Consider the following 14,625-nt stretch of genomic DNA (forward strand, 5'->3'; position numbering starts at 1 on the left):
ATTTCCTATGCAATTTAATCACTCAGGTCCAAAAAAAAAGCAAGAAATGCAGAAATATTGAATCTGCTGCCGTGCAAACACTACCTGGTTTTCTGACCAGGCTCTGGTTAACAGTTTTTTTTTCCGGATCATTACGCGGTCACTTCAGAAGTTGACGTGACCCCAAGAATCCAATGAGAAATCCTCTCTCCCAAGTATCCAAATCCCTTGATTGGATGTTTAAACAATGTGCTGTAAGTCCAGAGATGTATTAATGGTACCTAAAAACAGCAAACCAGGTGTTGTCTGTTGCAGATCTGCCAGAGCTGCCCCCCACTCACACCCCACCACCACACACACACACACACACACACACACACACACACACACACACACACACACACACACACACACACACACACACACACACACACACACACACACACACACAAACAATCCCCTGTTGGTCAAGGAGAAGGTGCCAACATTTGTCAGGATCCTTGGCATCGACGGTGCCAGCAGGGTCACATGCACAGTGAGGGGCCCGGGGCACCATGCCAGGATGTTGGCAGAGGCTGCTGCTGGTTTCGGGGTGGGTAAAGTCTTTTAAACTGAGAGGCGTTAGCGGGAAAATACAGCGTAGTGCAGTGCTCATGTGTAGAGACACATGCTGTGTACCAGTTCTGTGCTACAAACTAACTGTATGCAGCATGAACTATATACTGATGGTCATATTATCCCGTTTGTTAACAGCATTCAATCACTTTGTCCCAATTTCATAGTGAATCTAAACAGGTGCTCAATATGTGCTGTGGAAACATGACAAAATGTGAATGAACTATGCAAAAGTGTTCATTCTAAAATTATTGCTGCATGCCCCACAGTGCAAGGCAGATGTAGGAAAAAAAACATGTATTAATTTTCTTTCTTTTTTTATAGTTTTAGAGGCATTAACATTTCACAGCCACAGTTTGACTGATGGGACATGCACTGCATCATATGGTGTCTTGTATATTACTTCATCATTAAGAAATGAATGTTCTTTGTCCCAGTAATACTGCAAAAAGGACTATAACAATTATTGGATTGTATATAATGTATAGAGTTGGTTGGTGTGATCTGCTGTTTGCAGCTGAGCACATTGTGGGGACATCAGAATTAAGGCTGTCTGTTTACTATATAATGCACTTTAATGTCCACCATGTTAGTGTCTGAGTGTGAAGTTTATCCACTGTCCTCGGCATGGACACTGCTTTTTTTTCCCCCACAATGCAATGCATTGTATTTTACTGTTGTGCAACACTCCTGCACACCTGTCAGCGATGTCGCATAAAAATCTCAATTTGCTGCTCACTGTAGAGAAAAATACAGGTGTCTGAAGGGATGGTTTTAGCATGCATGCTGACTTTTTTTCTTGCTTACCTTTTCTCTCTTCGGTCATAACCATATTGCGTAATAATTTAAAAAACGATAGAACACAGGGGATTTTCATCGGTTTAGAAGAGGTCACATTCATCCAGTGGTTTTGAGATTATTAAAGGTAACATTGTATACCTTGATGGATCAGAAGTAACCCGTGTGTGTGTGTGTGTGTGTGTGTGTGTGTGTTCATGATTATGTGTGTGTTCATGATTATGTGTGTATGTGGGGGGAGGGGGGGGTGCATTAGGGGTCCACAATAGTCTTAAATTGCCTACCTCTAAAAGCTCACTGTCGGCATACCCTCTTAGTTAATCAGGTCTTGTGTCCACCTTTATTTCTTAAAGGACATTTCAACCACTCTAATATCCTTCCTTAACCTCTCTTATTTTCCCTCTAAATTTTGATATATTGTTATGCCATGCTATTATCCACGCGCTCATCTCCACTCAAGCTGGACCTCTCCTTGTCCTCCTCCTTTACCGAGGCCGGGACCCCCCTCCCTGATTACCATTCCATTAAAGTGGCTTCTCCTTTCAGAGAATGACCACGTCCGCTGTCCCTTGTCCCTCTGCCTTTTATTTGGAGGACTCCTCAGCGTCCGTCTCTCCCCTTCCTCTGTTATTGCCCCTGATAACACGTGCCTGAGCTTCTAATTGGCCCCCATCTCCTCCCCTTGGGTGGAGGCTGGAGGGGCCCGGGGGCAAAGAACAGATCCACGCCTTCCACCCTCCTTTCGCCTTTCTCCCAATGAAATGCCTGGTTCTTAATTACAGTCACCCAACACTGATTGTTATTGACTGAAACTCCCGCAGCTCAGGACGAATGACGGACAGATTAGGTTCATTATGGGCCTGTCCTCCATGAAGGAGATAGAGAGGAAGACGACACAGAAGAAGAAGAGGAAGGCGCAGGACAACATAAAGCCGCACATGAACACTATTTACAGTCCTCCACTGTGTCGCTGGTCAGACTGGGACACATGCAACCTTTAAATGACTAATACTTTAACATGAACTCGTATTCAGGATGCAGCTGAAATTCCCAAATTAGGTTAGAAACATTCTTTGCATTTTATTTGTCCCCTCTGAATGGGACCGTTTTTTAAATTTTCAGCATCAGCTAAAATGAAATGAATTCATTCAACACACTGACTTCAGCCAGTAATCAGCATCTTAAATCAGCCAGAAAGACAGTCAAGCCATGTCCACACTAATATGTAAACATTTACATTTTTATTTATTTTTTGCCTGTTTTGCATCTAAACTTCATTTTCCACAGCCAAAAAAAGACCTTTTCAAAAATGCTCCTCCAAGTGGACAAAGGAAGGAGACTTTTAGAAAATGTTGCTGCCGATCATAAATGTCCACTTTGGAGCAGTGTTAATAAGAAGACAAATTCCCTCCTTTACTTTGCTGATTTTAAATGTCAGTACAGCTGGTCACACATATTGGAGGCGTTATCAGTGACATTTATCACAAATTACCGAGTTAATCAAGAGCATCTGTGCAGCAAGTCCAGGAAAAACTGTTCAACCTGGTTAATAGGAAGCATGATCACTGTCACTGAAGTCACTACTTTATATTTCTAAAACCACAACGGCTAATAGCAGAAACAGGAAGATCTAACAGACAGTGATGCACAAAAAGGAATCAGAGAGAGCAGCAGAGATGATTTTTGTTTTCACTTTTACCTGCCTCAATGTGGCCCAGGCCTCACTAACCTGCAGTCTCACTCCATGTCTACAGACACAAATCCTGCAGATAAAAATCTAAATTCTGCATCTCAGCTTGCAGCATATTATCTCTGTCCAAGTGATTATTCTGGAAGAGCTCCCACACATGGCAGAGTCCATGCCAGACGTACGATTCACATGCAAACGCACCAAAAAAAATCACAACCCAGAGCAGATTTACAGTCTGGGCCTAATGCCTGCTGTAGCTCTCGTAATCACTACCTCGTATTAGGCCTTTAAGAGCTGGACACCAGCACCGAGGCACGTGTGGAACACATGACAATGGATTCCTCATCCGGTCAATATGCTTTCTGGCAATCACAGTGGGGAGGCTAATAAAAAATATTTAGAATAGGCATGAAAAGCAGCACCTTTGCATTGTGACAAAAGTTGCAGAACACATGGATTAAAAGGTGCAACACTGTCTTTGCAGAATAAAGTGTAACTGGGAGCATACAGACATTGGGGATTAGCTCAGGTGAGCCAGAGGAAGTTGTAAGAAGAAGCGGGAAATACCTTGTATCGTCCTTTTGAAAAAGGCTTTGCAGGCCTCACAGGAGGCCACCCCATAGTGGTACCCTGAGGCAATGTCACCACACACCAGGCACAGCCTCTTGGGCATGGCATTGAGCATGTACTCGCACTTGATTGAAGAGTCGTCCGCCACGCCGCCGGAGCATTCCTCGTAGCGGCGTAGGCAGGCGGCGCCGCCTCCGAGCATGCCTGGGTTGAACATTGGGGGGGAGTCGAGGGCGTGTGAGTGTCTGCTGCTGCCGTTAATGTAGCCGCCGCTGGCGTCCGAGTTGCCGCTGGGACTGTGGTGGCTGCCGGTGTCTACTAGCGAGGAGGAAGGACTGGAGGGCTCGGTTTTGACGTAAGAACCACAGCTCGAGGACAGGTGTCGGTCCTCAGAGGGCATTCTGGTTAGCAACCTGGATAAAGACACACAGGGCGAGAGCTGTGGTAAGTTCTGATGTTGAATTCAGCTGCAACTGATGAGCCACCGTAAGATTTTAAAGTGATAAACATTGTGACAAAGGAACAGAAATGAATCAAACAGCAGTATTTGTCAGTCGCTGTCTTTACCCCTCTCGATTCAGGAACTGAGAGGAAACATCGCTCTTGTCTGATAACAGAAGATCTTGAAAAATATCAAATTCTGACTCTGAGCCCAAGCGGTCAGGGTCATTCCCATATACATAAAAGTAAATATACATCAGAAAACTGCAGTATTACGGAAATTATAACCACCAAAAACTTTCACAAGACGTACTGAGCGTTGATCATTCTGCGAGAGATTCTTCAGCTGTGATGGAGCGCGCCAGCTCATCTGAGTTTGATAGATTATGTTTCAGACTCGACCATTTACGTGCTGGAATGCTAGGTGATATACTACAGCCGCTTATTTCTCTCCGGCAAAATGGTAACTAACGACCATGTCAACAGATGCCCCATACATCTTGAAAACAATGCCCACAATTGGTCGGCTGCCAGAAGTAAATGAATGAATGAAACTTCAGAAGGCTGTTAATGGACAGAGAGAGGTGTTACACTCAGCATATGGAGGATCATGGGTAATACATGACCCAATCAATAGTCCCGGCTAGTTTGCCAAAGGACGGTGCCGGGTTACGGCGGACTTCAGTGAGAGGTTGGAGAGGCTGAGGAAGAGGAGCTGCCCTGGGATTAAGTTCCGTTTTACCAAATTTCAATAGAAAATTGAGGAAAAGGCAGAGTTAAAGGAAAATGCTACTTATGCACAAACATCTATTTCATGTCTTCAAGTTGCTCTCTTGCTCCTCCTGAGGTCTCTTCCCTTTTCTCCCCACAGCGGTGCCATACGCTGTAAGGCTGTAAAGGCTTTTGAGGCAAATAAGCGATAAATAAAAGCGGCTCGACTGGAACTGACTTGACTTGTAGACAAAAAGCAACTGTTTGTGACCAAAAACAGACGGTTCCTGGAGGACTTTTGGCATTGCTGCATGTGTGGAATCTTTTCAAGTCAGATTTTACTGTAGAGTTTAAAGAGGATACCGAGTTATTTATTTTCCATGTAAAGTTTTATGCAAGAAATTACGCTGAAAAACGCTGTCGTATGTGGGCTGGGCATTTATATGTGCATGACGCAATAAATAACAACGACTCCTGCAGCTACTGTTGGACAATAATTTCTCTTCAAGGCAGTGTAGCCTGTATGTTGTTGTGCTTGCAGTGACTTCAATAATATCCTGTCAAACAAAGCATGAAATGTGGTCTGGGTCTGTGTTAGAACTGCTGCCTCTGTCTGTCAGAGGCGCTGCTGATCTTACAACATCAGCCCTACATGCTTGTGAGCTTTAAATATTTGGTGAGAACAGTGGAAAACCACGTTAAGAATGTCTGAGACTAACAGGAAGTTAATGCCGACCAGATTCCTCAGAACTTCTTGCCTTTTTTGCTGCCAGGGGCTGCCCCTGTTGTCAAATTTGGAGCTGTGGTTAGGAATGTATTTTCCCTCCGCTGCCTCTTTGCACAAGTGCTTATATAAAGCCATGAAGTCATTAGGCCTCGACAACATGAAACCTCCCTTTTAACTGCTAACGGGTAGTGGGCGGAGGGGGGAGGAGGAGATGGCCTCTACCCCTGGGCCCAGATCAGATCTATTGATCCTCTGCTTCCTTCCTGTTCGAGATGAGGCATGAAAAAATAAACCCTCCTCTTACGGGTCCCAGACATTCCTTATGCATTTTTAATCAGTCAGGACTGTTAACATAGCGCGAGATGGAGTGATACAACATTATGTTAGTCTTCATTCTGAGGCTATTGTGGTTTATAAAAGATTCACAGGGCACATGTTAAATCTTGTTGGCAATCAGCATGCACCTAGAGTCAATTGGAAAGTATATTTTCTCCCATTTGAGGGAATTGGAGAGAGCGGCGTGCTAACAGTTAATACATCATTGCAGCCAGATAGGGGGATTCCCTATGGAATAGTACATTGTGGCATATGTAAAAAGTAGTTCATTCCACACTTAGCACACAGTAACGCAGGGGAGATGTTTTTTTGTTAGGTTTAATGGAAATTTCTAATGGGTCCCTTCAAATCTGTCGAAATGAAATAATGGCACAAGCCGCCAATTCGCGCGGACAGAAATAGCTTCATAGTTTCATAATTTGGTTTCCCCCTCTTATTATGAAGACACAGAGTTTTCTAAGCGCAGCCTGACTCTCCTCAACCTGCCCCGCTTCCCTTGGCAACACACACACACACACACATACACACACACACACACACACACCCAAACGCGCACAAATGCATTGCACCTGATATCTAATGGGGTGGTGTTTGCTCCGCCGCGCAGAAAAATGGTACAAACCGAGCAGACAAGCAAGACTCATCAGACAGACGTGAAGGTCACCTGCCTTCTCTGCTCTGCTGTTGTCAGAGGCCCAGACGGTCCCACAGTGGACGCCTGGGAGCAGCAGACACACAGTGTCCACCACAGTGAAGGAAAGACAGCGTCCGGACACCACTGTCCATAACGTTGAATATGACTAACCTGGCCTGCTGGACTCACTCAGATCAGTCACCGCTGTTTTTTCTATTTTTTATTTTGGAGCCGAAGTGCGATGGGTGTGAAAACGTCCCACCAGAGCAGCTTAAAATCTCAAATGTTTGTGTGTGTGTGTGTGTGTGTGTGTGTGTGTGTGTGTGTGTGTGTTTTGGCATGCCTCCTAATGCTGGCAGTGTTGCAGATCCCCTGCTTCCCTACATAAATCCTGAATCCATCCACCTCTTCTCTAAACCATGAAATATGTTTTCCAGCCTCTGAAATTCTGCACAGTAAATTTTTACCCCGCAGTAAAAAAAAAAAGAAAAAAGAAAAAAGAAAAGAAAAAGACCTAAATGCATATTCAAAGCAGTTTACCACAATGACCTCATGCTATCATCCATGAGTGGAGGGCTAAAAATCTGGTTCTCCATGTTTTACTATGTATTTTCCCACTGAGGGGAAATATTATTGTTAAGCTTGGGGTTAAGCTTGTAGCAAGCAACACAGCGTAAATCATGGTGCTGAACACACAGTCGAACATGGAAGCGCAGAAGGACAGAGGCAAGGAGCCATGCATGAAATTAGTTCATTAATCTTTCTATGATAGGCTGTCCTTGTTTGGGGCAAACTCTATCAGCTTTAAACTGAGTGCCCCTTCCTGCCTGACACATAGATTACACTGTTAGTCCGCAGCCGAGGTGTCTGGGAAATGAATGGTCACGCGAGCGGGAAAATGGGGTAGCGTGTGTCGTCCAAGTGTTAAGTAGTAACAACAACATGCGCGTGACATGGCGCTTGGCACAAATGAAGGTCATCAAAAAATGTGTGCGTCCTAACATTTAAATGCACGATTCATCCGCTGCTGTGAATAATGGAGTCTGTTTCTGGAGAAAAGGCATTAGTCAAAATACATTTCACAGCACGTTTTAAGGCGTTTTGTTGACTTTACCATAAAAACCAGTCATGTTTATTAAAATTTGCAAGCTGCGCATGTGTTCGTCTGCTCAGAGCTGCAGCTTCAGCTACGTGCAAACACATAGACAAATCACAGACTCTGAGCCATAAACTTGGATATTTCTCAAAAAATTCTAGTTCCTACCTATTAAGTCTTCTTTCTCTATTGTTCTGTCCATATAGAGCCTTAAATTCTCTTAGTTCTGCCTATCAGAGTCTCCTGGATGCATTTGTCTTCAAACTAGTTTTTCTTCAAATCAACATTTTCGCAAACAAACAAAAAAATCTTAAAACTCTTCTTTAGTGGCTTTTTCTGACTGCCAATATTACTCCATTTAAATGTATTATTCCTGGTCTAATTTAGATTTTGTTGTTTTCTTTTGTGCATGTGTTTATTTATTTTTTTATTAGTCTTTACATGTGCACACTGTATTTCATCTGACTCCACACCAAATTTTTGTCCTGAGAAAATAAAGTACAGCGAGTAAAGGATTATTTTCATGATCAGCTAATCTGACAACTATTGCTTAATTATTGTTTAATTGATTAATCGGTACCTCAACTACAATAAATAAATAAATTAATTAATTAATAAATGAACTGTGAAACATGTCCTTAAGAAGTTCCCGGAGACAAGCGTGTCGTCTTCATGTCTCATTTTTTCTGACCGACAACACAAAGCTCAAATATATGAAATTTTCTATCACAGCCGAATAAGGAAACAACCAATTATTCAAAACTGAGATGCCGCTACCTGTGAATTTTTGCCATTAATTCTTTAAAAATTTGCAGACAAAGCACAGTTGCCAATTAATTTTCTGATTAATTGTTCAGCTCTAATGGAGTTAAAGCTCAACTTTGTGTTTTGTGCTTGAATTGTGAAGGGCTTCGTCCATTTCCCGCAGTTATTACTCTTAGCGCAGAATTCACTTACTTAGCTACCTGATTTGTAGCTAAGGACGGCTGTGGAGCCAAGCGGACTTTGAAAGTTGAGCACAGATGTTTGTCGTGAAGGTGGAGAATGAATCTCAGCGCTCTTTTGTTTTAAAACTGCTCTACAAACACATTTCGCTTTTTAAAAACTCTTTACTTTAAAGTTACCACTCTTGACCAACTAAGTCCCAGTGCTACATTTACTGCATGGCAGTATAAATATACTTTGTTTCTGCTTGTCTGTCTCAAACTCTCTCACACACGCACGCACGCACGCACGCACGCACGCACGCACGCACGCACGCACGCACGCACGCACGCACACACATCCTCGTACACAGAACTTCCAGCATATGGCCTCTTCAATGTCACGGCCACGAGGAGAGATTGCATAGATTTCCCACATGGATGATGTCTCCTTACCTGGAGTATCAACCCCCATCTACATACACGTCCGCCACCTCCAGGAAATTGCTCTCCCTGCAAAGTCAAACACACCCCTAACTGCCTTTTAAAAAGAGACAGAAGAAGGAGGTTATGGGGGAGAAGGAATAAACGAGCAGAGACTTAAGCCGTCATTGGGAATCAGAGGGGGACTCATGAGGGACAGTTACGATATTGATTTCATAAATAAACAGAGATGGCCATCGATCCTAATGTTATTTTGCATTTCAATTACTGCCCAGAAACATAACCTTCAAACGTCTGCTTCTCCACAGTAATAACATCCACTGATAATCACAAGCGAGTCTTGTCCGGCGCAAATTGGCTTTTCTCTCTCTCTCTCTCTCCCTTCCTCTTTTTTTTTTTTTCCCTCCAAATGTGTAAATGACACAACTTTGCATTTGCCTAATGGTATTAGGGCATGGGCTGAATTTCAAGTGAGACTCAGGCTGATACAGTAAGCGCTCCGGTCAATTGACACAATGCAAATTAACGTGGTGAAGAGGAATTAAGTTCACAATGTGAGACCTCGTGAAGCTACGATGAGGCCCATTAAATTAAACATGCTGGCTGACCCACACTCCATGATTAGACGCACTGCCTCTTCTCTCTGTGTATGTGTGTGCGCGTGTTAATTTCATTTGATCAATAAAACTAACTCATTCTAAGAAGTCTGCTTGCATTCAGGCTGAGCACTCAAAAGCCACATTCATGTCTTGATTGAACAGCGGCTGCAGAGGAGCATCCATCTACATCCTGATGAATTCAGAGTCCTTGACGGGCTGCCTAAAGGATGCATCTGTATCAAGAGGGGGTCATGACATGTAATGAAGTTATTTCTCCATCCATGCCGCCACGCAGCACCGGCCTACCGTCGAGCCGGGCTCTACCCTCTCATGCGGCAGCCATCGTCATTAATAAACACGTCAGCCTGAACACGATGTCACCATGAAATACAGCCGTGTTTTGAACTGTTTTTATCTCTGATCATTTTTTCTGAACTTCTTCCTGAACGCTCAAAGCTGCTGGTAAAAGGAAAGTTGGAGGGAATCAGCTTTTTTTTTTTTCTTTCCACACCATGTGAGCACAACACAGGCCCTGTCCCACCAGCTGCTCCCTCCATCCGTCAGTGGACTTGTAGGTTCGGTTGGCTTCCCGTCAGCCAACTATCAAACTGAAAAGATGGGATACATCACAGCCTGCTGCCACTTTTGAGTCATTTTCATCCAAAAACCAACCGTTACTTAAAGCGCAGTGGTAGCTGTTTCCATGCAGTGAAGAGGGGTCTGCTGGGAGAAGCCAACTTTTGTCCTCTCACTAGAGTGATGAAGCAGATTGCCTTCCAAATAACAAAGCATTTCCACCAAAGTCACTATTTCTGACGGACACAAACACGCCTTTTAAGAACATCTGAATCTGTCTGCAACATATCACATATTGTCTGATAAATCTCTGTCAAAATACTTTGTGGTATCAGTGAAATTAACACCATCAGGACATTTTAATGTACTCTATTTTTTTTGTATCATGGCAGTCTAAAAAACTTTACACTGCGTGTCAGTCAGCAGCTCCAGGAAACATGCTTTTGGGTTTAAATAATCTGCCGTAATTTAAGTAAGATTCATTTTTCTGATACCGCTTATTTTAAAATATTTTCTCTTGATTGAATGTGTAATGTGCCGCTCATTTGTCTGCAATAAAATAAAAGGTTTGTTGTACATTAAAAAATCAACTGAGCGTCTTTGTAACTCTTCTTCATGACTTGTAATTATGCAGTCATGTCAACACTTCTGACAAGACAAATGGTCGGACTATGGAGTCTTTTTCTATTTATTTAGATATTAACAGAAATGTTTCTCAAATACATTACAAACACAATGTGACCATGTGCACAACTACAGTAATAAATGCGGATACAACGCACGATAAGATGTTCCTCCTAACAGACACAGTCAGGTGTTTCCATGATATGGCACCGCTAAAATTAGACCCCAGGTCAGTGTGTGATTCTTTGGTCTCATCCGTATATGCGCGCACGTGTGTGTGTGTGTCTCTATGACTGTGTCTGCGTGCATACATTTGGCCGCTTGTGCTTATGCCTTCCTGTTGGTTTGCTTGTAAGAAGGACACCTATGAGGGCAGCAGGTCGAGAAAAATGGATCTCATTAATGAGAGTAAACCGAACATAAACAACCTTTAAACTTCAAGTGTCAGCTGTCAGCACTGCCAAGGCTGATCATACTGAACCCACAGAGACATAAGGTTGACCATTAATTACTTGTTACACTTGTTTCTCGTTTATGTTTTCATAATATGAGATAAGAAGAGCCCAGAATTTCAGAAAATGTCAGCTGATGAGAGTTCCTGAGGAGGCATGTTTTAATAGGAGATCACACAGTTGAATGGACTCTGGTTCACTTTCAGTTTTTCAACCCTGCAGATTATTTGGACTTTGGTTAAATACCAATTAAAATTTAATTAGAATTTTACAAAAAAAACCTCACCTAAAACGGTCCTCACGTGGATATTTTATAAATTCCGAACACTGAAACATCTTGTACCTATCATGGTATTTAGAGGAAACACTATGGCGTAAAACATCTCTGACCTTCATATGCTCATTTATATTAATCAATTATTTCCTGCAGTAACGCCTGATAAGCTAACATCAGTTTGTTGGTAGAAGAACAGATTTGCCTCTTCAGCAGAGACGTGGCGTGAGGGTTGGACACTGCAGTCGTGGGACCTCTCACCTCAGGTCAATAGGTTGCTCGCTGGGCCGAAAGACCTAACGGGCTTATTAATAGCATTCCCTGAAGATAAACCTAAGTAAGCGCAGCTTTATGTGACACTTAAACCGCAGGTTTACTGTATGCAGGTACCTGAGCAACTGTAATTACTTCCAGGTGGTAAACTGTATGGCAGTATGGCTTTAACAAAGAAAGAGTCATCAGACATTGTAGCTTCTGTTAAGAGGCTCTTCTGTTAGAGTGCGAGTTTCCTACACCGTGTACCAATGACACGCTGTTTTATTTAAAAGCTTTATCATGGTTTGCTCTATAATCAACATCCTGGAAGTTAAACTAACTCCCTTAGAAAATGCAGTTAAGTCAGTTATAACCAGGACTAATATGTTGAGTATTTGACTTTGAGGGGTTTTTGGGTGCTGCCAGCGTGTCACATAAAGGGCCGTCCTATCAAATGTGACCCATCGGTCGTGCAGTAAACAGAGGAGGAAATCTGAAAAAACATTCACACATGCATGCAGTTTGCATGCGTTCACATATATACATGTATGTGTACCTGCATGCACGTTCAGCTCCTGAGCGCCCAAATGCACAAGGATACTGTGCATCTAAATATGCAGGGTAGACATGCAGATGTACACACACACACACACACACACACACACACACACACACACACACACACACACACACACACACACACACACACACACACACACACACACACTGTAGACAGTAAGACCTGGCTCAGGGTCACTATAGGTTAATAGCATTGTATTGTTTCCTTTGTCTTTCTTATAAATTCACTTCAGCTTAAAATGTTTTTAACGTGTCATAAAAATAGAATAAGTTCAGCCCACAGTTTGAATTGAATGGACGTGTACAAAATGCAGTTTTACAGTTTCTGGAAATTGATGATAGTGCCAAAAAGAAGAGCTCAGGATTGTGGACTTTTTTTTCCAACAACACTGCAATCTGCACAGGAATTGCAATACGACAAGATAATAAATGAGACAGACGTATCTGAATACATGAATAAGAAACGAAACACAGTTCTGGTACTTTTCTGTGCGATATCAGAACAAGTTCAAATTCTCTAAACACCTGTCGTTAAACATCAAAACTCCTGAAACTATTTCTACAAGTCACTGAAAAATTAATGTCACCCATCTGTCTGCAGCAATTAAATGAAATTCACCTTACATTATGTGTACGTCACATTTCTCTGCACTACTGAAACAGTTTGAACTGCCAGTGTTGTCAATCTTCACACTCCATTTATTGCTTGAGTGCAATTTTATATGCCAGGGAAATCAAATCTAAAACACGACATAAAAATAAATGTAAAAATCAATAAGATGTACACTTTTAATGCAGCATGAGCTTTATAAAAACTACCACGTGTATAAAACCACTTTTAAATAATTGCTTCTAATCTCTTCTAATACAAGCAGCTACTTTTGAATCCAAAAATGTTTGAGCATTTGTCTCACTAAACAACGTATCTGGGGGCTCTGATGCAGTTATACACTGCACTAAAGTAGAACACACTTGTTTATTTTTACAGATGAAGCTTCTTTTTGATTCGCAGAGAGAGCTGTGGACTTTGAAATATTCCTAATCACTGTCCTGTTAAAAGGGCTAAGCAGGTTAAACCTTTCCAATACCATCTACAGCTTAACATTAAGAGGATCCCAGTAAAGGGTTTCCCCGTCCAGTCGCACTTGGTCAAAAGAAAAGCGTTTTTCCAGGCATGCAAGCAATAAAGCGAAGTGAGTAAAGAAATGCTGAGGACTCATGCTTCCTTTGAGAGTTTCTTTGACTTCTCATTTCCTGAGGAACTGTAAAAAAAAAAAGCTGCTTCACTTAGACCTTAAACCACAGAATTAACTGCATTTTCTTTACTTATAGAGCCACTACGGAGAGGATCAAATCCCTCCCTGTCAATATAATTTCAGCACTTAATCATAAGCACCAAAATTGAGTATAGAGCAAATTCACAAACCAGAAAAAAAAGTGATCAAAGCTTTAACTCTTTTTAATCTGCCTCTCAAGAATACACAGACTGGGCAGCAGTACAGTCACAGTTTTCTTTCCCTAGGACGCCGCCGGACACCGGCTGCTGCCAGAGGATAGTCGTCTGGATATCGTCCGCATTAATCTGCCTCTGGCTCTTCCCTGTGACTGAGGTTAAACCCTGGATCCTGATGCAGAGCTAGACAGCTGTAAGGCAAGCGTCCGACCTGGACTCCCCGCGGGCTACGCTACTGCAGCCTCACTGACACCACTGAGCTCTGCTGTCCCGCACACGGGGAGGTGGAGCTGAGGAACTCCATGGTTTTTTGAAACAGTTTAAGCACGATTTTTTTTTTTTTCACCAATGATTTAAGTGCAGGTTTTGGATGAAAACAGAGGCAACGGCGTAAAGGAAATTTTGTCACCTAATTTGGGAAGAACAGCAGAGATGAAAAATAAACAAAGAAGGGGAAAAGATGTGGAAAAAGATGCACCTACTGGTTGTGGTAGCAGAGAGGGTCGGGGATGCACAGTTCAGAAACATCCATCAGTCCACGATAAGCATTCCAGGTGTTGCAATAAAAAAAACAGATAAACAGCTGGGGAAAAGCTGGAGGAGGAGATCAGTTCCTAAGTCTCCACATATCTTGATGAAATGTTGGTCAGGTGTTCCTGGGTGTTGTCTCCCCTCCCTCCCCTTTTCAACACACGTGCACACACACACACACGCACACACCACAGACACACACACACACACTCACACACACACACAAAATAAACCCTCTGCCTCGGCCCGACAAACTCCAGTCTGCACAGGTGCTGCACACTCAGGCTCTGGAGTACGTGTGGAGAGAGGAAGAGTGGT

The 14,625-nt window shown here is 42.8% G+C and overlaps 1 protein-coding gene across 2 annotated transcripts in view; it reads right to left on the reverse strand.

The window, feature by feature from the left end:
- The window catches only part of LOC139347585 (steroid hormone receptor ERR2-like), a 34,481-nt gene extending 20,113 nt beyond the window's left edge, over window positions 1-14,368 (reverse strand). The window contains exons 1-2 of one of the 2 annotated variants that reach the window (XM_070987289.1): window positions 14,259-14,368; window positions 3,650-4,065 (exon numbers count right to left, since the gene is read on the reverse strand). In XM_070987289.1, the coding sequence (XP_070843390.1) occupies window positions 3,650-4,065; window positions 14,259-14,308 (466 nt within the window). In that variant the 5' untranslated portion in view covers window positions 14,309-14,368. Of the gene's footprint in view, window positions 1-3,649; window positions 4,066-14,258 lie in introns of those variants that run through there. The other variant, XM_070987290.1, reaches the window with a different exon arrangement.
- Window positions 14,369-14,625: the final 257 nt, after the last annotated feature.

Source organism: Chaetodon trifascialis, chromosome 19 (assembly GCF_039877785.1).
Source record: "Chaetodon trifascialis isolate fChaTrf1 chromosome 19, fChaTrf1.hap1, whole genome shotgun sequence".
Lineage (NCBI taxonomy): Eukaryota > Metazoa > Chordata > Actinopteri > Chaetodontiformes > Chaetodontidae > Chaetodon > Chaetodon trifascialis.